Source organism: Rattus norvegicus, chromosome 1 (assembly GCF_021556685.1).
Source record: "Rattus norvegicus strain SHRSP/BbbUtx chromosome 1, alternate assembly SHRSP_T2T, whole genome shotgun sequence".
NCBI classification, from domain to species: Eukaryota; Metazoa; Chordata; class Mammalia; order Rodentia; family Muridae; genus Rattus; species Rattus norvegicus.
In genome coordinates this window covers 259,850,985-259,875,698 of record NC_141534.1, presented here as the reverse complement: position 1 = coordinate 259,875,698, position 24,714 = coordinate 259,850,985, and the positions used below count along the sequence as shown (strand labels likewise).

The 24,714-nt window shown below is 44.2% G+C and overlaps 2 protein-coding genes across 5 annotated transcripts in view; one reads left to right on the top strand and one right to left on the bottom strand.

The window, feature by feature from the left end:
• Positions 1 to 6,123, top strand: part of Col17a1 (collagen type XVII alpha 1 chain) — a 46,084-nt gene extending 39,961 nt beyond the window's left edge. The window contains 12 exon segments of one of the 2 annotated variants that reach the window (NM_001415840.1): positions 59 to 181; positions 687 to 824; positions 1,325 to 1,390; positions 1,784 to 1,924; positions 2,323 to 2,412; positions 2,511 to 2,621; positions 3,159 to 3,305; positions 3,527 to 3,868; positions 4,317 to 4,445; positions 4,688 to 4,750; positions 4,883 to 4,963; positions 5,199 to 6,123. In NM_001415840.1, the coding sequence (NP_001402769.1) occupies positions 59 to 181; positions 687 to 824; positions 1,325 to 1,390; positions 1,784 to 1,924; positions 2,323 to 2,412; positions 2,511 to 2,621; positions 3,159 to 3,305; positions 3,527 to 3,868; positions 4,317 to 4,445; positions 4,688 to 4,750; positions 4,883 to 4,963; positions 5,199 to 5,251 (1,484 nt within the window). In that variant the 3' untranslated portion in view covers positions 5,252 to 6,123. 2 annotated transcript variants of the gene reach the window in all.
• Positions 6,124 to 7,958: 1,835 nt separating this feature from the next.
• Slk (STE20-like kinase) overlaps positions 7,959 to 24,714 on the bottom strand; it is a 55,753-nt gene continuing 38,997 nt past the window's right edge. For 2 of the 3 annotated variants that reach the window (XM_087584760.1, XM_087584761.1), the window contains 7 exons: positions 24,537 to 24,629; positions 18,072 to 18,201; positions 17,270 to 17,394; positions 16,334 to 16,522; positions 15,706 to 15,831; positions 14,648 to 14,761; positions 7,959 to 11,233 (listed from right to left, as the gene is read on the bottom strand). In XM_087584760.1, coding sequence (XP_087440886.1) covers positions 11,087 to 11,233; positions 14,648 to 14,761; positions 15,706 to 15,831; positions 16,334 to 16,522; positions 17,270 to 17,394; positions 18,072 to 18,201; positions 24,537 to 24,629 — 924 coding nt within the window. In that variant the 3' untranslated portion in view covers positions 7,959 to 11,086. 3 annotated transcript variants of the gene reach the window in all.

Below are 24,714 nucleotides of genomic sequence, written 5' to 3'. Positions count from 1 at the left end.
AGCCCTGGCCCGACCTAGAGTGAAGGAGCTGAGTCAGGATGCTTTCTCTTCCGTCCAGGGACGTCGTCAGGCACTATGTACGCACAGGGCCCACCTGGTCCCCCAGGACCTCCTGGGCCTCCAGGATCTCTCAGCAGCTCCGGCCAGGAACTCCAGCGCTATATTGCAGAGTACATGCAAAGTGAGTGCCCCGCCCCCAACACACACACACACACACACACACACACACACACACACACACACACACACACACCCCTATACACCCCTCAGAGAGGAGGTTGAGAGGGATGGAAAAGGAATATTGGGGTGGTAATCTGTGTGAAGGCTGGCCTGTAGTCAGCTGACCAACATTCCTGTCCATACATGTGCCTCATCCTCATCCTACCTGGAAGTCTGTATGCACACATACAAATACACATATGCACGCATACAAGCACACATACGAGCACACATATGCACACGAACACATTTTCAGAAGTGTCCATGCCCCTCCCATCCCTGTGTATAGGTGATGTGTCAAACAGAAGGCTAATTGGAGCCCTGTCTGTTTATAACCTCACGAACAGCACAGGCCTTAGGCTCAGGCGCTGTGTGGACCAGGACAGGTTCTCTCTCTTCCTCCTGGGATCATACGGAAGTCAGATGCTCTCGGCAGCAGGCCTGACTGCTTCATCCCTTGTTGGCAGGTGACAACATCAGGACTTATCTCTCAGGAGTTCAGGGTCCCCCCGGCCCACCAGGTCCCCCAGGGCCTGTCATCACCATCACAGGGGAGACTTTCGACTACTCCCAGCTGGCAAGCCAGGTTGTGAGTTACTTGCGATGTAAGTCTGTCAAACTTCTTGTGCTCTGCTGCCCTCCTAATGTGTACCCCTTGTTCCCCGAAGCTCATCTCTTAATTCATGGGTTGTTCCACTCTTCTCCTGAATACATCACCTTTGATTCTACACCCATTATAGCTGGGCCACAGTGCCCATCCTCAGCAAACCCTGGGTCAGACTGGGACAAAGGCATAACAGGGGCGGGCATGCTAAGCATTTGACCACCATGTGCCCAAGTATGGACTCATCTCTGTTCAGAAAAAGAGACCTTTCAGCTTGGCAGTGTTTAGTAGGAGTCAGGCTAAAGAACATTCTAGAACATGGCACTCCCTATGAAAAGCCAACATCGATTGCTGGCCTCTTCTGGCCTCCTGACTAGCCTGAAATGCCCCATTCATTCATTTCACCCAAAGACAATGACCAATCGACTTAACCTTTCATAGTCTGGATGCAGAGGGTCTGCTCCAAGACCAAGGAGGTCAGCCAAGGTCTTCTTCCCACAGCATCAGGCTATGGTGTTGGCTTGTCCTCTGCCTCCTCCTCAGAAGATATCTTGGCCATGCTGAGACGTGAGTATGACAGAGTGGGGAAAGAGTAGGGCCTCTGTACTCTTTTTCTGTTCTCAATAGGACGGCACATGTATCCTGGGTGGTGAGCTCTGTAGGGCACATGTGTCACTGGGTGGTGAGCTCTGTAAGGGCTGCAAGCAAGAGGAAATCCTCTGTGACAAGTAGCCGCTCATTCACTTTTCTGCCTTATGTGCTGAGTACAAATACATGGAAAATGGGAGAGGGAATCTCACAGCTTCTTCCACTCCAGGCCCCTAGAGCCAGGCTGACTTCCGCTGACGAATGCGTGCTCACCAAGAACCAGGAACTCCCAGCTGTTATTGGGAACCAGGCTGGGCAGGTAGACCCAACTTGGCTCCTAGGTTGATCCATAAGGAATCCTCTCCTTTCCAGGCAATGATGTGTGGCAGTACCTACGTCAGCACCTGGTGGGCCCTCCGGGTCCCCCGGGACCACCAGGAGTCAGTGGAGATGGGTCCCTCCTGTCTTTGGACTATGGAGAGCTAAGCAGACACATTCTCAACTATATGTCAAGTGAGTGGTCAGGAGGGCACAGAGTACGGACAAGGGCATCCAATGCCACTGAGATGGCCCCACTGAGCACTCCCACCCCTGCCCACCAGCTGCGCTGACCCTTGCAGAGGCAGCAGTCTCCAGAGTTGCTCAGAAAGAGCAAGCCTGAGAGCACAGCAAAAGAAGCCAAGAGGAGCACATGGGTATACCACACCCAGCAGCTGGCAGTGTACCTGAGCCCTGCTTAGTGCTCTCCTCATTGGGTGCCACTGCCTACAGTGTGTCTGCATCCCGCTCCTCTCTACCTTCCTTCCTACCACCGTGCTTTCCCTTCCTCAGACCCCACTTTTCCTCCAAATTGCTATCTACCCTCCCCTATCCCACTTGAGTCTCCAACTACTTGGGATCTTGTTCCCTAGGTTCTGGGATCAGCTTTGGGCATCCTGGACCACCGGGCCCCCCTGGCCTGCCAGGAACATCCTATGAGGAGCTACTGACCATGCTCCGAGGTAAGGCCAAGCAGGAACATCCATCAAAAGGTTTGGGATGGAAACTGAACCCTTGGCTCAGGCTGTGACTGACTACTTACTGCCCATCGATGTCCCAGGGTCTGACTACAGAGACATCATTGGACCTCCAGGGCCCCCAGGGCCACCCGGGATACCAGGCAGTGCATGGTCCAGCATCAGTGTGGAGGACCTGTCGTCATACTTGCACAGTAGGACACTAGAGAACAGGGAGAGAAGAGCAGAGGGCTGCAGCCTGGCGTTGAGGGCATCCCCTAGTCCTCTAGGGCTGCCATGGAGAACTGAATTAATGTGCCCTTCCCCAGTGGAGCATGCACAGGAGAGCCCTGGTGCCCTGGATAGAGCCACATGGCTGTAAAGAACCATGAGCCTTGGCAGGGGAGGAAATGGGAAGAAACAAAGCTCCTAAATATGGCCCTTGCAGAGCCTATGAACTATGGGATTAGTCACTGAACAAGGCATTGCCCTGTATTATGTTCTAATGCCTAGTGATGGTCTAAGAGGACACAGGATGTGGGGTGAGGGGTGGAAGCATCCCTTGGAAGCAGCCATTCCCAGATGATGCCTGAAAGGGACCAACTAGGCCTCGCCCACTCTCCTCTACTCCACCCCCAGCCCTCATCTCTTGCACCCAATCCATGGGGGGCCCAACGTAGGCCAAGGCCAGGCTGAGAATCTAGCTGTTCTGCCCAGGATCCTGACCTTCCTCTTTCTCTTCTCTCACACAGCTGCTGGTCTGTCCTCCATCGCAGGCCCCCCGGGCCCCCCAGGTCCCCCAGGTCCTCGAGGGCCCCCGGGTGTGTCAGCAGCTCTGGCCACCTACGCAGCTGAGAACAGTGACAACTTCCGCAGTGAGCTGATTAGCTACCTTACAAGTAGGTGCCTTGATGTCAGTCTCCCGCGCTCTCCCGCTAGACCTTATGCAGGATGTAAGATGGTCAGCAGTGTGGACAAACCAGTCTCTTTGCTCACCACCATCCTTCTGTGCATGGTCAAGGGCCTCAAAGTTCACTCTAGGGGGTGTTAACACTCCAGAGATCCCTAGCTCTCATGTTGTCCCCCACAGTCTGGGGTAATGCACCTTCCTACCCCACAGGTCCTGATGTCCGCAGCTTCATCGTTGGCCCTCCAGGTCCTCCAGGGCCACAGGGACCACCTGGAGACTACAACTGGGGTAGCGGCTCCTCAGCCAGAAGGGGCACTTCCTACAGCTCTTCCATGGGCACAGGGAGAACCAATGGTGGCTCCCTGGGCGAAGGTGGAGCCTTTGGTGCAGGAGATGGGGGCCCCTACGGCACTGACGTCGGCCCAGGCGGAGGCTACGGGGCAGCTGCAGGTGGTGGTGTATATGGCACCAATGGCGAATCGTTCCGGGGCAGCTTCACTGGAGACCTAGATTATAACACGCTGGCATTGCGGGTGTCGGAGAGCATGCAGCGTAAGTCGGAACCTGTGGACCTTGGAGGGGGAGGGGCACGTGTGCACCTCAGCATCTGGGCTTCGCAGAACGACCCTGGCTTTTAATGTACTTGGACCATGCAGATAGCAACTCTGGAATGAGATGGGCGGGGACTGAAAGAGAGGAGACCCCATCCTAATTTTACATCATCTCAGTGCAAGGGACCCCAAGACAGACTGATACCTGAGTAATGGAGACCAGGGCACACAGCAAAGGGCTTGGTACTCTGCTCAGACCAAGTCTGTCAGGAGTGGGTGGGCTTTGTGGAAGTTGTTAGCCAAGAAGCTCGTTCTTTAGCTATCAGAGAAGGAAGCTACACGGCTTTTCCCTCAAACGGTTTCATCTAGTTTAGCTGCTTCGAGTGTGGCAGTCTGAGGGTGCTGCCCTCCTGCTGATGATAGTGAAGTGGTACCCTGGTATTCTGCAGGTCAGGGTCTGCTACAAGGGATGGCCTACACTGTCCAGGGCCCACCAGGGCCACAAGGCCCTCCTGGCATCAGCAAGGTCTTCTCTGCCTACAGCAACGTGACACAAGACCTCATGGACTTCTTCCGAAGTAAGTATATCTTGAGGGCTCTTCCAGCACTAGCCTGCTTAGTCTTGCATGGGGCCCAACAGACAAATACCAACTTAATAATCTTCTCCCCGTAGCCAAGAAGGTAAAATCTGTGACATCTAGCTCTGGTTCCTTGCACAAGTCTGGACACCATCACTATCTGTGTAGCTTTGAACAAACCCTTGACCTCCCAAGCCTCAGGCAAGCTCTAGTCTAAGGCTAGATTTTCTCCCTCCTTGCAGCATATGGCGCTATCCCAGGACCCCCTGGGCAGAAAGGAGACATGGGAACCCCAGGTCCCAAAGGTGAGTGACAGACAGCAGGGCTCACAGGACCAGTTGTTATGCGGCCTCTTACTGGGGTCGCCTGTGCCATCCTGTGCCATGCCTTTGGCTCTGTACTCAGACACTAGTGTCATACCCTTTCTGTCCTTCTAGGTGACAGGGGCCCTGCTGGACCACGAGGTCCTCCGGGGCCCCCGGGCCCCCGAGGGAACAAAGGAGAGAAAGGGGATAAAGGTAAGCACGGGCAGCGTGTGACTTCTGAGGTTCTGGGGTTCAGTAGAGAAGGGGTCATTTGAGAGAGTCAAGCAAAAACTAATGCAGAAAATGGTATTGCATAGCTGAGGAAAAGGGAAGACCAGAGCTGCTGCAGTGTGAGAAAGAACCTGGTAACAAAATAGCAAGATATCTTGAAGGGGGCAAGGTCATAGGTCATGAGGTATTTAACCCCTACTCGTCTCTGGACTTTCAGGTGACCAAGTCTATACTGGGAGGAGGAAGAGAAGTATTGCCATCAAGCCATAAGCTGCACCGGGCAGAGCCAAGTTCCTGGACCAGTTCTTGGGCGCCTATGTCCAAGAGTCACCATCCTGCTGAGACCAAGTCACCCAGCAACACGTGTTTTAGTCTGAATGAAATATATACATACAGCAAACTCAAAGACACACAAAGAAACAGCTCCATTGGTTGGGTGGACCTGCGGAATAGCTGCAGTGTTTAATATGAGACTTAGCTTCTCTGCTATATAGATCTGAGCTCCCTGGCTTCTTCAGCATTTAGCTCAGGCCCCTGCCAGGCCTCAGAAGCCAGTTACTGAAATGCTGGCTGTGGGATCTTGGAGCTTTGCCTAAAAATTAAGCCCAGAAAATGGAAAATGGGAATGGGGACCTTTGTGGGTGACGCATGATGGGTTGGGTAAGTTACAAAGGCTGCTGTCAGCCCCTTCCTCCCCTGTCCGCTCTGAATTCTCCAGTCACAGAAGTGGTTCTTGCAGCTGAAGAAACTCGGAAGGTCGCTTCCTCAGAGGCGGCGACATTTCAGTTATCATGGTACGGACACCGATCACCTTCCCACGGGCTTACACGGTTTGACTGGTTGTAGCTGTGGCCCGTGTCCACAGCTACATGCCAGAAGTAACAATTATGACACCACACTAGGCCACAGCAGACAGGACAAGAGGGGCAGTGGGCAAGGAAGAAAAGAGAGTACAGAATTCTTGACACTGGGGAAACATGGCTTCCACACCCCCATTCTGCACTAGGAAATGGCATAAAAGCCGGGTACGGTGGGTTTTAAGCACTTTTCACTGTCTAAAAGCACTTGTATGTGATCTGTAAGATGAGAAATCATTTCAATTGTAAAATTTTTCAATTAAAAGGTTTTTTTTTCTTTTTTAATGTACGTTTAATCATGTGAGAAAGTTTAGAAAAAGAATCTGGGTTAAATAGGTCTGCTTCTAACCCTGTTTATCACAAATGGACAAGATGACTGGTTGTAGTTTTGGCCCAGCCTTTAGCATTTTATCACCGGGGTCTCTGAAGGCAGGCTTCTGAAAGTTACCTCCTCAACCGGACACACCAGACACAGCACTTTGTTGTCTCTAAGTTCCTTGAAATCTCAACACATTAGCAAGCTTCTCTGCAATGAATGTATGAGTGGAAGCCAAATATATAGATGAAGATGTCTGTCTAAGGAAAATACACATGCATAAAATGCCTCAAGAAAATGCACAGTAAAGCCAGAAGTCTGCACTCAGCACGGCAGTCTGTTCATTGGTTACAAGCCGTGACTCTCAATTGCTGAGCAATTAGCTAAGCATGGATGAACGGAAACCCACTTCCACACCTCTGCTCTTCCAAGTCTGGACTTACTTTCCTATATTCTCTCCTGAGGCCCTTACGTGCCATCCTAGAGGAAACACACAATTTAGGTCCACTCCCACAAGCGGCTGCGAGTGGCACCAATGCATGAGCCAAGCATGAGAATGCTGCGTGGTCTTTTGGCTAGACTATCCCGATGGCTGCCCAGGGGGACCAACATGAGAATATTTGCAAACGAATTCATATGGACTTCACAATTTCAGATAACTTGCTTTACCTACCCATGGGGAAGAGAACCCACTGTGTTTAATAATAAATGCATCTTTTAACTTTTAAAGAATTTATCAATTTCATAATGAAAACCCTATGAGACAGTACTTTTTACTTTGGAGCTCAAGTATTACTTATTCATGATTCCTACCTTGATTAATCAGGCCTGGGAAATGTTCCCTTGTAGTTAGACGTTAAAAAGACATCATCTAAAGGTCTTCGTAGAGTTGTGCACCCAGAAGAAATGGGAGGAAAGTCCAACTGTGCTACCTTCTCCAGACAAAATCCGAAGAGGACAACAGACATCAGCCATGTCTTCGGCGGGAGAGCAGTGGGTCTGAGCACCTCTCGTTTCACTGGGAGAGTGGGGAGTGATTGGAACGAGCTCAAGAGCACAGATCCCTCTGAGACTAGAGAGTGGCATCAAGAGCTCCTCCAGCCAAGCTGTACCCAGGACAAACCAGGCAGCCACGGCGTCTACTGAGTGGTACAGGCCATATTGATGACAGTGACAAGAGGGGGTTTTAGCATGTGATTTTTCATCCATTTGAAACAAATAATCTACCCCAGTGAGAAGAAAGGGAGATAAAAGCACATACTCATTTGCATGCCAACATAAACATTTTTAACATCTCCCAAAGGAGGAGTTTACAGGTTGGAAGGTACTTACCAGCAAAGCAAAATTTACATTTGTCGGTAATGGGAGAGGGAGAGGGAGAGGGAGAGGGAGAGGGAGAGGGAGAGGGAGAGGGAGAGGGAGAGGGAGAGGGAGAGGGAGAGGGAGAGGGAGAGGGAGAGGGAGAGGGAGAGGGAGAGGGAGAGGGAGAGGGAGAGGGAGAGGGAGAGGGAGAGGGAGAGGGAGAGGGAGAGGGAGAGGGAGAGGGAGAGGGGAGGCAGGCTCTCTGGGGAGCTGATCTGTAAAACTTAAAGGAGAAAGTGGTCTGAGAGCCTGCCTCCCCTCTCCTCCTCAAAAAATATATACAGACAACATCAGTAATAAACATGGAAGGCCAGAAGACTGGGAAAAAGAAAAGCTTAATAATATAGCTAGAACCAAAAGGGGAAAAAAAAAAGCTTCAAAGTGTCTCAGGCAGGACAATTCATTTTTAAGATTTTTAATTTAAAAAAATGATTCCCAAAAATAGATTAAGAAATAATTTTATTGTTTAACAATCCCATGATTGAAAAGGCATGTTTCTGATCCCAAATAGACAAGAAGCACACTGTGAAACAAAATTCTCTTTGAAAACTTAGCTTGTGAACTTATTATACTGCAAAGAATCACATTTTTTAAGCTGCAGCCAACATTTGAAACTGGTAAAACACTTTACTCCAAGCTTTGTAGCAGAAATTTTAAAGCATTATTAAAACCATGTCAGCCAAAGAACAGGACAGCAGAGGCATCGACTGTGGCCTGTCTTACGAGAAGCATTAAAAATCAGCACCCCGCATCCTGCATGGCCGTCTCCAGGGAGGACCAGAAGGGTCAGAGAGCTGAGGCCCCTTCTTCCACAGCAGCTCTAGGTGTTCTATTCTGCAATGTTTCTAGCTATTAATTTGGCCAAATTTGGCTTCTTAGAAGAGTCTTTGTCATTTAATAAGCACAGTGTAGGATGGGGAAAGTATGAAGGTGTGAGGGAGCGGGAAGAATACAAAAACAATCACTTCTGAGACTTGCTGATGCTCAAGAAATCAGAGAGCCTCCGCGAGGGTCTCCTGACCTGAGAGCGCGTGCTTGAGGAAACACTGCTTAGAGGTAGCTCTGGTTCTGCTCCTGCTGTCCTCACTCACTGTGTCCTAACATGGGAGAAGCTTCCAGTATCGTCAGCAACCTAGAAACACTCCCAACTTCCTCCTCACACGCAGAAAAGGTAAGGAAGAGCTGGATACGACTCCACCTAATACAACAGCTGATGGAGCAGCCCACGGCCTGAGCCTCGACAGGGTTAGGGAGGAAACCCTGTACGAGCTCTAGGAGCTGGACCTGCAGAGATGGGGAGGGGTGAGGCGTGTCCACAGCATGCAGGGACTGGGGAGGTGACTGTTGACAATTCCCTTTATGCTCTGCATGGCACATTCTGCCACAGCAACCAAGCGACCTAAACAGGAACAGACTCACCGTATGAACGGATGCCTCTGCCCCTCGGCCCCTCCCCACTTGTACTTCATGCAGGAGAGAACAATCACCATTATCTACTTGGGGTAAGGCCTTAGAAGGAGTAGGCAAGTTTGCTTGGAAACAGCATGTTCTGTTACAAACACGTCCTACACATAACCTGAAGTGCTGAGATGAGTGTGCTCCACTAACAGTCCCTGCACACACAGGAAGGCAGCCGCCATGTTTGAAAGAAAACTCCAAGCAGGAGCAGGGACTCTAGAGGGCAGGCTTCAGGGAGACACCCTTTGCCCTCCCTCCCAGATACAATACTCTGAATGTCAAGAACAGGAAGGGGAGACGCTCAGATCAAATCATGTCTGGATTACCTGAATGCAACGGAAAGAAAACCCACTGACTGGGGAGCTGATCTGTAAAACTTAAAGGAGAAAGTGGTCTGAGAGCCTGCCTCCCCTCTCCTCCTCAAATAACTCATTAAACACACTGGGCAACATAATACCATCTTTTATCATAACAATATAAACAATTTCCATCATCATCCTAAATATTACTTTATAAAGATATATATTTAAAGGCTTTCAAACAGTTTCAACCCAGCATCTGAAAATAAAGCATTAAGAGTTCTGTATATAGTAACATATTCATGTGATAAGTGTATGAATTTACAACCATACATTATATATATAATATGTATATATATATTTATATAAAAAAAAAACAAAGTTGGCTAAAAGTTAAGGCTACCACCTACAAGGTTGTCCAGAAAAATTATGCTTGTCAAAATAATTATAAAATTAAAATTACACATGCATTTTTTAACCATCTAAACCAGATAAAGCTCAGCATCCAAAGTTTCAAATGAACTGCAAGAAAGTACTACAGACATCTACAGTTTCTTACGTGGACTGCTGTTCCCACATTACACTGAGACTTCTACTTTTCACCGACCTTGAAATATAAACACTGGTAACAATTTGGTACCCAGCACTCTTAGAAGAGAACAGGTTGCCAATGGCAGGCAGTGAGCAGCGTTCACAAAGGCGCTGTTTATAACACTGTTGACCTGACATGGGGCTGAGACTCTGAACTTCTAAAGGAATTAAGCGTGAGCATTTCCTCAACAGTCACATGACCAGCTGCCACATGATAAAGACTTCAGACTTTTCCTACTCAAAGCAGTTAATTTAAACAGAGACAAACTAAAACCACAATGCTCTTGACTAACCTCACTGGGAACGACCCAGGGTCACTTTGGGTGTGTGTTTGCCTGATATGAACGCATATGAATGTCCTTTGTGGACAAACATGTCCCCTAAGACCAGCCTCAGAACTGCAGCTGTGACTGGCACAGTGCCATCTGAGCTCCCAGTGACGGACAGAACTCGCTGAGATGCAGGCTCAGTCGACTCACATTTTAAAGCCAATCCTTCCATCTTTCCTTTGTTTTAGGATGTAAGTTTCTATTGAGAAGTGATGCTCAGTGAGAAGGGTACTTTGTTCCTGTTGACCAAAAGGAAAACCCCATTTACATATGTTTAAAATTTAGTGTTTTAGGCACTATCTTAATAAAAATTAGCACCTTAATAATTAGCTCCTACCCACACAGGCTAATGTTTGTGACAAATTACTGAAATAACTTTTCTCTTTTAAAAGATTTTGATTCTGTTTAGTGATAAAAATATATCTATGTACTCGATCAATAATGTATTTCTGTAACTCATGGCTTTTTTAAATTAAGAGTTGGTTTACCAAAGAAAATTATTCCAATTCTACAGCAGAATCCTATCTATAGAATTTAGCATCATTGAGAAATCAGATAAAACAATATTTTTTAATACTTAGTGATGTAACAGATATGTTTTCCAAATAACTTTAAACATTATGTCTCTGGCAGTTTTCACTAAGAGTGTTAAAGAATACAGTATCTAAGGTTGATACACAGAATCACCTTAGGGATTCCCTGCAGATCTACGCTGCAGCGTGGCCTAGCATCTATCTTAGTTCGTTTGCCCTTCATCTTTGTTTAACAATAAAATCCAAGAAAGAAATTCTAAAAACCAAGATGAAGCAGGCGATTGTCTTTGTAGTCACACGCGTGGGAGAGAACACAACGATGCACTCAGAAGGCAAATCCAGATGAGGACACTGCTGCCGCTATGACCCAGTGGAATGTAAGGTGGGAATAGGGTAGAATTTGGAGATCCGGCTCTGCGCTGAGGGGTTGAGACATTCGGACTCCCCGGTCATTTTAAAGAACACTTCCTGTTCCTGAAGTTTCCTGGCAAACTCTTCCTCCAGTGTCTTAAGAGGGAAAGACAGACAATTATGCACTGTTTCACATCGTACACAGATTTATCCTGACAACCACGATTAGACCACTGCCAAGATCTGGAGACATGGCTCAGTGTCTCTTGCGAGGACCAGTTCAGCTCCTAGTGCCCACACTGGGTGGCTCACAGTTGCCTGTGACTCCAGCTCCAGAGATCTGATGGTCTCCATAGGCACCTCAACTCACATGCACAAACCCACACCTAGATACTAATGCATAACTTTTTAATCTTAAAATAACCAAAATGAAAACAAACAAAAACAAACTTCTAGCCCCAAACATTTTATTCAATACTTAAGTTCACATACTTTGCAACAGCTCTGGCCGGTTCTCTGCTACAGAAGAGGGGCCCTAGCTAACTCACCTTGTTGGCATGCACGTGAGCATTACACTAAGCTCGCAGCCTGGGAGCAAGCCTTTTAGTAAGTGTGGCCTGCCTATGTGTCAGTTACGGACACGTATGTCTCTCTTCCACACTGAACTACAAGCCGCATAAACCTAAGATCTAAACTATATTCATCTTACATCCCCACAATACACAGACGGTTTGAGTGGTGATGAGGTCACAAGAGCAGAGCCCTCTAAACGGGATTACTATTCTTTTAAGGGGGAAGCAGAGAGTTCTTCTCTGAAGAAGAAGGTGGCCCTCACCAAAACATGGCCATGCTGGAACTCTAGACACGGACTTCTCAAGCTTTCATCTTCTAGTATTTTGTTATGGTGAATGAATGAATGGTATCAGTAACTACAAATCAGTCATTTAAAGGAAAAGTGCTATTATTTAGGCTGAAACAAAGTACAAGAAGGTTCCCCAGTAGACGTAGAGCATAAGCTTAGCCATGAAGCAATGGTTAGAACTGACAGGCAGGACAGAGAATGTATTCCAGACAAGACAAGCCGGAGCCATGACACAGACACAGAAGCTGTAGGAAGAACTGTCTGCCCGTGCCACAGCACACAGAGTGAGAAAGCTTACAGCGCACTGTCTCACTGAAGAGTATCAACCCCCTTCAGTGGCTCATGAGGAGAAGTACTCTGTTGACACCAGCCAAATAAGAATAAGGAGAGAAACTAAGGGTGACACCCGTGAGGACACGGCTGAGCAGCAGCAGAAGAGAGTACAGATTGGAAAGGAGTCACAGTTAACACCTTGTTGAATGCTGAGTGCCGCAGATTTCTAACCTGTGTGAGCTGGGTTTCTAATCTGGAAGTCACTCGTGAGAGAGGATGTGGAAAGCACACTTCCTGTTGCTAAGGCCTCAGGAAGGAGGGGAGGGGAGATAAATACTGAGCTCAATTGGTATCTGCTGGGTTTACGCTCGCCCATCAGATGTAAACAGGTGTGCCAAGGACTCTAAGCAAGGGTCAGATCAGTGAGCGGAGACAAACTCCGTCTCAAAGGGGCCTATATTCTCATGGACTACAACAGTAGAGAAACAAACCTGGTGGCAAAGAATATAATCCAGAAAACCAAATAAATACGCCATGACACAGAAAGTTGAGGTGGAAATCAAATGATAAGGACCTCACACACAGCAGGAATGAGACGAGGAAGACAGGGCATCTAGAAGACTACAAAATGAGAGGGTGAAGTTCACACTGATAACAGAAACCAATGGGCTGGGTGCTGTGGGCATGCCTGCATCTCAGTACTGCCAAGCCTAAGGCAGGAGAACTGAATGTCTGAGGCCAGCATGGGACACAAGCAAACCCTGGCTCAAAACAGTAATAATAATAGCACCAAAGAAGAGAGGTAGCAATATAAACCCCTGTGGCCTCAAGTCCTGAGACTCTGCTATACACATCACTCCTTCAACTGGTTTCCCATCTCCTTTTTAAGACTTAGTGTCATAAGCACAGGCTAACCTTCAATTCATTGAGTAACTAAGGATGACCTTGAACCTCTGAGCCTCTTACCTCTACTTACTAAGTAGTACATGTCTGAACACTGAGCACATAGCAGGCAAGCACCCCACTGAGCCACATCCCCAGAACTTAATTTTCTTAATAACCTTCATGAGGAGACAGTATCGTCCTCATACAAATAGGGAAAATTGAGCCTAAATTAATTAAATTGAATTTAATTAATATTAAAATAAATATTAAGTGTCAAAATTATACAGAATAAGCGGTGAGAAGTCATACCTACATGGCTTTGTGATTTTATGCCCTCCCTCAGTACATACTAATTTTTAAAAGTTTAAAGATATCTCCTGGGGGCTGGAGAGATGGCTCAGCGGTTAAGAGCACCGACTGCTCTTCCAGAGGTCATGAGTTCAATTCCCAGCAACCACATGGTGGCTCACAACCATCTGTAAAGAGACCCAATGCCCTCTTCTGGTGTATCTGAAGACAGCTACAGTGTACTTATATATAATAAATGAATAAATCTTTAAAAAAAAAAAGATGTCTCCTGTACAACCTATGTCACCTTTGAAGTGTGCTTAAAACAAAGTCTGACACCTTTACAAGATCTCGGGCACATAGTGAAAACTAAGCACATGTTTACATGTAAAGAGTCACTGAGATGTACACCAGGCTACAAGGCTCATGTCACAAAGATGTGCACTGCAGAGTGACAGCCAGACACAGTGGTTAGCCAGTGCAATCAGGCCAGCAGCGGGGTTCCCTACAAACAAGGGGAATTGAGGGAAAGGGGAAACAAGCCATTCTTCTGTTTCATATCTTAAATTTAGTTCAAGGACCGTGCTCCTGTGGCTCCAGCTGACACCTGCAGACTGCGGTCTCTGCGGTCCCCTCCCTAATGCCCTAGACCCTGTACTGCCAGCCAGGAGAACTACTTGTAATTTTCGACATGTGATAATATTTGTGCTCGTTCTATTTTCTCCACTGGTCCCATTCCCTTCCAGCCCACCCACCTGCCTCAGTTCTCATTCATGCTCCATACCTCACCCAGCTTCTACCTCTTTAGCCTCCTCACAGATTTCTGCACCCCTCCTGTGCTCACAAGCTCTGCTCCCCTGCATCCTGTTTACCTACCTCTCCACAATAACCCCAGCTTGCACTCACTGTTCATGAGCCCCTGAGCTTGGAGATAGTGTACCGCCTTTTCATCTCTATCCATCCCTGTCATGAGCCTGAGACAGACAGAGAAGTAAAAAACCAGCAACAGGGGGCTAGAGAGATGGCTCAGTGGTTAAGGGCACCGACTGCTCTTCCCGAGGTCCTGAGTTCAAATCCCAGCAACCACATGGTGGCTCACAACCATCTGTAATGAGATCTGGTGCCCTCTTCTGGTGTGTCTGAAGACAGCTACAGTGTACTCATATATATAATAAATAAATAAAATATTAAAAAAAAAAAAAACCAGCAACAGACAGCAATGCATGGACCACACAGCAGTGTAAGCACGGCTTCCACGTTACCTTCTTCCTGGGCCTCAGCTTCTCTCTCCACTCCTTGAGCTCTTGGCTGTGCTCCTCATCTAACTCCTTCAGTTTCTGAGTCTCATGTTCAACCAACAGGTGGCATTTTTCATTCTGAAAATAAAGTTGGTATTAAATTTTTTTCAGATCACTGAAGCAGTTTTTTCTCCCTGAGAAGGGGTTTCTCTGTATAGCCTGCCTCTGCCTCCCAAGGGCTGGGAGTACTTTTTAACAGATATAATTTTCTTTCAAAATAGCAAATTATTTGCTAAACATCATTCTATTATGGAAGTTCAAATTCTCCTTTAAAAACAATGTGCCAAAAGTAGTGAAACAGTCTATCTTATAAGTGTATAAATACCTTCACTGTTTTTGAAACTTTTATATCTTTCTGCAAAAATACTAAATATCATATAAAGTTGTTATTATCACATATAAAAAGGACTTAAGTAGAAATACATTAGGCCTTTGCTTTCTAGTTGGTAAAAAATTTTTTAATTATATTCATTCTACTCCAGTAAATTAACCAATATACAGAGTATCAAAGTGACCTCCTTCTCTCTGGAAGTGTAGGCATTGCCGGCACTCACTACATGGACTATGTATGCACACAGTATGAACTCTGAACGCCGTCCTCTCTAAGTCTAAACCACTACATTACTACTGAACAAAGACATGTTCCACATGTTTACTTTGTTCACAAAAACAAAAACAAAAAAGCCAGCCATATCCTTTTAAATGGGAAAAAATAAATTCAGAACCTTAAACATGCCATCACTAATACTAGAAGGCATATTTAACGACAGGTTCAAAAACTATTTCTCAGGTTTTACTTTAGCTCTATCGTTGACATTCATCTTGGTCATATGAAATAAAAACAAGGGTCTACAGCACTGCACAGCTCTCCTCGTGAGTCTACACAGGCAGTCCAAGCTTTTGATTCTAGCTCTTACATAACCAGCATATTGGAACTTGAGTTATCTTCCCCACAGTAGCCCTCAGTTAGCCCCATGGGCGCCCAGCCCCTGCACGTCCTGCTGCCGGGCTCCCGAGCTGACCTGCAGCTGGTGCAGCTCTCGGACGTTGGCTTCACACTGCAACTGAAGGTCCCGCATCTGACTCTCGTGTTTTTGATGCTGAGCCATTCTCTCATTTTTCTGTCTCTTTTCTTCCTGTGCAGCAAACTATAAATAAGACACACAAAACAGTTCAGTTAGGAAGCAGCATGATCTGCACACTCCAGAGTGACAACTAACAAAGCCTGAGATACTGACCACGAAGCTGGGACACTACCCTGTAACATAGCCTGCAGCCAGTATGACAGGTAAAGGCAGAGGGACAACCTTCTGACTTCAAGCCTCTGTGTTCTAACTGCTTAATGACTTCCAGTGGCAGAAGGTCATCTGTGGCTGGGCAAGTATCACGGGGCAGACATGTTTCTGACTGCAAAAGCTATTCAAGTTATCTCACCCCCATGCTCTGAGACCTGTCATGAGAGAGCACGATTTGCCCCCTGCGGTCCTGAGTGGGAAGACTAATTGGTACATAGCATGCACCCTGCCCATCCCAGAAAGTTAAAGTAACAGTCCTAAGCTGAGACCAAATGTCCAAACCCAATTATGAGGTACTTTTAAAGGTCATTCAAATGTGCTAAACCCTCAAAAGGAAAATAATCTGTTCAAATACCTGTTTAATTTTTTCACGGTCCTGGTCTGGTGTAGCTGTTGAGTTAATCCTCAAACTTTTTTTAAACATGGCCATTCGTGTCTTGGCTTCACTTCTCTGAATCTTGGGCAGTCTAGCTCGTTCCTGAGTCTGTCTGTTCTTCAATTCTTCAATAAGTCGTTGATTGTAACGCTGCATTTGTTCTGTTTCCTGAGAAGGATTTAAGCAGATGTAAACAGTGCAACTATAACTTAACTCTCAGAACCTGCATGCATGTTCTAAGACAGCATTTGTTACTGTCACCCTCCCTCACTGCATAATGAGCAACAAAATACTAGGCAAAAATAATTTATAAGAAAAGTTATTGGATGACAGTAGTGTTACAATAAAACTTTCCCAATTTCAGGAAAAACGTGTAGTGGTGTGAATATGCTTGGCCAGGGAGTAGCACTATTAGGAGGCTGCTGGAGTAGGTGTGGCCTTGTTGGAGGAGGCGTGTCACTGTGGGCATGGGCTCTTAAGAGCCTCATCCAAGCTACCTGGAAGTCAGTCTTCTCCTAGCTACCTTTGGAACAAGAGATAGAACTGTAACCTCTGAACTTGTAAGCCAGCCCCAATTAAATGTTGATCGTTATAAGAGTTGCCTTGGTTATGGTGTCTGTTCACAGCAGTAAAACCCTAACTAAGATAACATGTTATTAAGATACTTGAATTACAACTGGAATCAGGGAGGGAGATATACAATGAAGATTACAATTCATAAGATCTTTAAACTATTGTATAATCAACAAAAAAGTTATCCAAATAAAGCATAATCAATTACTCAAAACTCAATGAAATTTAGGGTAAAAGACAGGAATAAAGTCAAGAATCCATCCTCTAAGAAAATAAACTTCGCAATGAAATAATTTTAAAGTAAAACGTGGGAAGAAGCAAAAGAAGTTCCCTTTCGTTCACCTTCTCGTGGCGTTTAAGCAGCTGATGTCTCTGTATGAAATACTGATCTTTAAGTTGCTGTTTAAGCAGCTGGTGCTTTTCTTGTAAATGTCGTTCTTCAAGCTCCCAAATTGCAGCTTCTCGGGCTACAAGGAAGTAGTTTTCAAAATGTCACTTGGTTCTTTTAACTAACACTCTTCATTTTAGTATTTAAAGTATTTTATATATACTAACATACATACAAATTGATATTCTAAGGTATAAAGAAAATATTACCAACATAAAATAGCATTTATTATCACTTTTTATTTTATTTTAATGTCCTAAACTAAGAATCTTCTACCAAGAATGCCAAAATTCTAACTTAAAAACTAATCTGTTAGGAGGAATAAGGTCTTAAAATTCCATCCTATCATCTCCTCATTTTACACACACACACACACACACACACACACACACACACACACACACACACCAGTAATTAGAAGGCATAGTGACTATATAAAATTATTCAAATAGATTTCTAGCTTATCTAGAAGGAAGTGTTTTTGGTTGGGTGGTTGCTTTTTGTCTGTTTGTTTGGAAGGAAGGAGGGAGGGAGTTCACGTCTGAGGTGCCGAGATGAGCCAGGCCCTCAAGTCCAGGGCACCATGCATACACTAAGTCCACCTGCTGTCACGGAGCTACATCCCAGTCGGCTTTAAGGATGCACTTGTGGAGACTTCCACTGTATCTCATGAGGCCTTCTTGCGTACAACATAAGTAGTGCAGCCTTTGCGTGTTGCTGAGGCCCTGTCTTGTGTGCCTGTGGGCTCCTACATACCTCTCAGGAGCTGCTGCTTGTTATTCAAGCACTCTCTCTCAATATTGGCCAACTCTGCCTTCTGCTGCTGGATGATCTTTTTCAGAGCGCCGTCTAACTCTTGCTGTTGCTTCTGAACAAATTCTTGTTCCTAATAGACATGGTTAACCATCTGTTAATACAGAGCTACTGAATTAAGCATTCAATTATCAATGTATTAGTTATGTATTTGGTTATCTATATATTAGTGGTTAGTGATGGTTCTTTCTTCTCGTTTGAAGACAGATAATGGAGACCCAGGCCTTGTGCATGTCAGGCAAGTACTCTGGCACTGAAATATATATATATATCTCCTTATAAGATTCTAAGTGAAGTTCATAAAGCTGGTGGGATTTAAAATAAAAATCACAAAATTATATTATAGAGGGTCAACACAAATGTATTAGTTATCCAACACTCATCTAGAAAGTACTAAAATGTACAACATTCTAAATTCACTATTAAAAATGATACAAATAAAAATATACATCCCATTCAATTAAAATGCTCTATTCCATTAACAGCTTTGGGAAAATATCAAAATGACAGCTTCTAAAGCTGAATGTTTGCTACACTGCAGCATAACTAGGGCAAGAGTAAGAAATTCCTTAAGAATAGAAGCAATGAAGAAACACAGACCACAGTCAAACCCTATTTTTCTCTAAGAAATAAAACAAGGAAGAAGTCCCACACCCGCACTAACAGAAGAGGACAGTGCTTATCACCCATAACCTGTGCCTAAAAGGAATGGGTTGAAGACCTAGTGAGAATCAATGCATTGGAGAGACATAACGTAGTGGTAGGACTAAGAGACACCTTATGAAGGAATTCCTTATAAAGGAATTCTACCAAAACATTTTGAGACTCACTCATTCACTTAAATATACTTACTGAATGCCTACCATTTGCCACATTTATGCGTTTTTTAAAAAAATAAGTCTGGACCTGAGCCCCTTTGGCAACAATAGAAGATGGTGTTAGTGAAGAGGATGCACAAATAAAAATGTGGGTTTACATTTTAGGACTGAACAATACTTAATCAATCTGTAAACCTTTTCTCTCATGTATCCAGGAAACAGTCAAGCCCCAGCTCTGTTTCAGAGCTATCCTTTGTCACTCTGGATCACTGCCTGCCTGATCCTCAAGGCGCACAGGCTGGCAAAGCTCCTCCAAGAGCTAGCCAATGGCACTGCCTCGAGTTGGTCATTTCAGGCTGCTGTGAGGGAGTGATGTGGAGTTGCAAATATTACCGCCAGTTCATCTGGAGTGTCATATATGTTTTATTCTGAATCTAAACACACAGTAGAAGACAGACAAGTGAAGTGTCTCTATAAAACGCAATTAGCTCACAGCCTAAAAGCTTCTATTTATGTAATCGTCTAGAATAAAGTCTTTTGGACTTTATTAAAGAGATGTGAGATCTGCATGCTGCCTACAAGCAGCTATAACAAACAACAGAGCTACTCAAGCTCCTCCTTTTCCTAGAGCAATTGTTTGTATTAAAATACTGTTTCTTTCAACCTCTGATGCAGATGTCAACATGCAAACCTGCTCAGTAAACGTCTAACCTCGAGGTACAGTAAGGAGTTCCTTCTGGTTAAGATTTATATCTATTTATGATAGATTTTTAAAATATCTGTATCAACAGCTTAACTAATATATATGTCAACTTTACATTAGACTCAGACCCACAGACCCATGCAATAAACACGTGTAAACAAAAAGGTGAGCAAAGGCCACGCTACCAGGTGCGTGTCAACTGTGAGCAAAGCCACCCTATATATAAGTGCGTGTTGGCTTCCCTGCACAGTGGTGGCCATGCTGCTATACTCAGGACTACACAAGGTGGGAGTTCAGTTCAAAGAGAACTTTCTTGAGGTATTTAGTACATGCTGGGCAGTGCTAGGTACAGGTTGACTCAGTACATGCCAGGCCCTGTGTCAGGTACAATGTAATTAAAATTTTTTTAAAAAGCCTTCAAATTGCACCAAGCTATTGGTCCCAAGTGCCAATAACCTTGAATCATTAGTCTCTTATGGCAGAGCCACATCAAAGACTTTTTTTTGTTTATTTACTTTGCGTGTATGTGTGTTTGGCCTCCAAGTACACACATGCACAATGTGCATGCTTGGGACCCATGGAGATCAGTAGAGACATTTGGATCCTCTAGATCTGGAGTTACAGGTGATTGTGAGCTGTCACTTGGGGACTAGGCAACAAAGCCCGGATGCTTTTAGAGCAGCAAGGCTCTAACTAGTAAGCCATCTCTCAGCCCAAGCAGCAAACTTTTGAAGGCTCAAAACTAACCACAGGGAAGTCAAAGCTGGGGACGAAGGGCTCAGGGACCTCAGAACAGGTCCCATGCTGCCCCCAAGACAGTCCTGCAAGGTAGCAGTGCTGAAGCGCCTTGAGTGCTTCCTGACCAGAGGTAGCAAGGAACCAGGTGGACTCGCAGCTGACTGAGCAGATAATGCAGGTCAGACACTACACAAATCTTTTAATAAATTTTTAAAAGCCAAATAAATACCTTAAAAAGACCCCAGACAGAAATTAATAGACTTCTTTACTTCAAATAAATGTATCCAAATTTAGTACTACTGCCCATTCACTAAACCTATCAACTTCAAAATACATTTGTAGTACAATTTGTAACTAGAAATTGCTCTTAGAAACAGGAACTAAGAGAAATTACCCATTCTAAAACATTTGTCTTTAAAAATACATATGGGCTTAATCAGTAGAAGTAACAAGAACCAAAAACAAAAAAACCCACACTAAGAAAGCCAAAGCCATTTCTAACAATGGCCTAACAATGAAGTCAATGGCCTTTAAAAGTACAAGCTCAAGATCTCATAAGTAATTTTATATCAGTTAGCCAACTGTATTAAAACTACAGCTTTGTACCTAAAAACTATCAGAAAAAGATTATGACAAATTAAATTATTTGTATGAAATTTAATCACTTACTCAACAAATTTACTCAGAAATGGTAATGATCAGAAAAGAAATTATAAATCATAATTTCTTGATTTAAAAAATATCTGCCAATTACTTTCTGAAATCTAATTTGGGAATAAGGAAAACAGAAATGGCTGAAATCAAGCTGTATTCTATCTACTCCAGTTATACATACCAAACATCGCAAACAAAAATTAGCACGTTATATTGGCTAGCCTTTCCTATGGCAACTGTGAGAAAGAATACAGTTTGAAATTTCAGACTTAATTTCAAACTACAGTAATTATAACAGTACCACAATATTTATTATTATTGAGAATTTGAATAAATGGACACACAGGAGTAAAATCACTACTTTTACCATGGCTTTTCTGACCATATCCATAATTAAGACATCTAAATTATATACATAATCAAAATGTCACTTCACACAAAGATAAAGATCTAAGCACAGCATTCGATTCCTCACATGTGCAAAGTTTATAAAATTCTACCAGGAAGATACTTTACTTTTCTTAAAAATCATGACAATTTCAAGTTAAAAATCTGTGGTGGGAAGGCAGAAAAACAGAGCCCTCCACGTTCTCCATCCAGCTCTGCACTGATGCCATGGATCACTGGCCTGCAGCAGATGGCCAGTCTTCTGTGCCCACATTCTGCATCTGGACGAAAGACATCCTCCAGCCTCCATGAGGATGGTGCCAGTGAGAACCAGATAGGAACTCCCAACATCACTGTTAACACAAAGTCTGCCAGACTACTACTGTTATTCCTGGCATGCACAGTCAGTGCTCCACATTTCAGTCAATGAAGTTAATAAGGAAAGGCACATGTGAGTCAAAGAAAGCACAGGTAAGAGAAGGCACCTCCCACAGCACGCGGACTTACGTCCTGCATTTGGGCGTTGAACACTGCACAAGATGACAACTGAAAAGACTGAATCATGACCTGAGCAACACCCTGTGGATCAGAATACAATGCACCTCCCAGGTGAGAATACAGGTAGGTATCTGAATGGCTTTGTGTAAATGGAAAGAATAATTGTACAAATGCTGGCTTTTAGACCTATAACAACGGAGAACCTATTTCCCATCTCTAGAATAAAAAGATGAGAACTCAGTCAGTAGCTTCCGAACTCTAATGTGCTACCCATTTGTAAATCAGTAGACTTCCCTTTTAAAAGCTCGTCCGAATAGATGACTGATTGAAAGACAGAAAGACAGGAAGATAGAGATAAATAATAGATAGAAGATAAAAAAAGATAATAGATAAAGCATAGATACATAGATAAATGATTGGTAGACAGACAGACAGACAGACAGCTTATAAGTCAGGTTAAAAGTGGTGTTCTTAGGCCTGCAACCCAACCTGAGTGGGTACAGAACCTGCTTAGGCTCCTGTGAGCCTACAACAACTCTCAATGTTATCCTCTGAAAAAACACAAACAAGTGAAATATGAAAATAAAAGAAACAAAGGGAGGGAAGGAGAGAAGAAGAGAGAGAAGAAAGGGGGGAGGGGAAGAATGGGACAAGGAAAGAAAAAAATCCTTCTCTTTCGTGCACAGGGAAGCGGCCCCCTGAGCCCTGCAGCCCTTGCCTTTGAGTAAAAGGTCCTCTGAAGACAGTGTGAAAGCCTGTGGACTAGATGTCAAATATGTACCAACCCCACGGCTACACAGCCATGACTTAAGAACTCTAACAAAATCTAAAACAGACTGCAAAATTACCAGCTTCATATTTTAATAAATTTATCAAAGAAATAAATACATTTGAAATGCTACATTCTAAACACTAAATTTACAGAAAGAATATACCAATTGTTTTATCTTTCGTAGGAAAACATAAACCAGCCCCCAAAACATGTAAAGTCATTTAAGAAGGTGAACTAAAATTAAAGTACAGGATCACTCAATTTCACTCAACAATAAATTTGTATTCGTATGATATACTTATGGAACTAAAACCATCTGCTTTGTCCTTTTTCAGGCAAAACTACATTGCTCTTACCTAGCTTGAAATCTAAACTAAGCACAAGTATCCGTGTAGCCAGCTCCCTTTTCACTTTGTTCATAAAAACACCCAATAAAGCAGATGGCTAAGCACATGGACTGGGCAGAGTAGGCAGCCTGCGTGCTATGTGGGGATCCACTGTCTGCCCTGGAGCTGAGGTTGTCTGGACGGGAATCATGCTTTACCATTGCCAAACATGCCACCTTCCAAACACCTTCCAGGGCTTCTTCCCTCACCTCTAAGACAGGGTGAGAGATTGCGGCATCAGAGTAAGTGTTCTGTACACAGCAAATCCTATGTCTGTTACCGTGTCCCTCAACTAGTCACCCCACACCACAAGACAAAGTGTCTCAATGGCTTATAGCTAGGAAAATATTGGCTATATTGCCCTGAGTTTATTAAAATTGTAAATTCTAAGATCATAGTTCCCTTTTTTTCCATAGTATTAAAATATTATCAGCTCTGAAATGACAACAGGCAAACAGTTTTAAAATATCCTTACTGCATGCACGCACACAGTCAGTCATTTAAGCTTTAGTAGCAGTCTATGCATGCCATGGTCCCTGATGGAGTTTTGTTACTTATGTGTTTCTTTCTAGGGTCCTATAAAGTCCAAAAGTTTAAAAATCATTTGTTATCACATAAAACCACATTAAAATAATATATTGAGGTAACATGGAAATTCTGTTATAATATTCGTTTATTTGGTTAATTCGTCCCTCTTGTTAAAAAAAAAAACCAAAAAACTGTTCACTTAACTGTAAGATTCTTAAACCAAAAATAAATATACTAAAAATGTTGTTAAAGTTGATTATGTTCTTGATCTTTTTAAAAAGTAGCAAATGTTTGATCTATCATTTAATATTAAAATTTACTACTTTTATTCTAAATGGTTTTCTAATAGTCATTTTTTTTCTAAGCATGGGGTTATATATTACCCTCCAATTCTCTCCTAAAGGTCTTCTAGCAAGCACTGGAACCACTACTTAAAAAACAAGCTGGGCTGGAGAGACGGCTCAGCGGTAAGAGCACTGACTGCTCTCCCAGAGGTCCTGAGTTCAGTTCCCAGCACCCACATGGTGGCTCACACCATCTGTGATGGGATCTGGTGCCCTCTGCTGGTGGGTCTGAAGACAGCAGCAGTGAACTCACGTACATGAAAACAAACACACACACACACAAGCAAGCGCTTCCATCATGATAAAACCAGCAAACAGTAGCCATTACCCTAATGCATTCATTTCTTTTATCTGTAATCAACTTCTTAAACATTTCACTTACTTTCATATTAGCAATTTAAAGATCACCAAGTATAAATTCAACAAACATACTTTAAAAAACGATCCCGGGTATCGATAGATGGGGAAAAGTTTGACATTAAATAATAATTACAGTTAAAATCTCCTCTTTCATCCTCTTTGCTGAGTCAAGAGAAAAGGCTGCTTCCTGGTTTTAGTAGCATGAAGCGGCTGCTGTTACCTGAGCATGCTGGCTCTGTGCAAGCTCCTCTTTCCTGCGCTTCATGAGCTCTTTTCTCAGCTCTTTGGGTGCTTTCTCCACTTCATTTATAACCTACAGTATATAAGCATGCAGGAGGTGGGGAGATGATACTTTCTCCACAGAAGCCGTGTATGTGAGCAGAAAGCTACAGATCAAG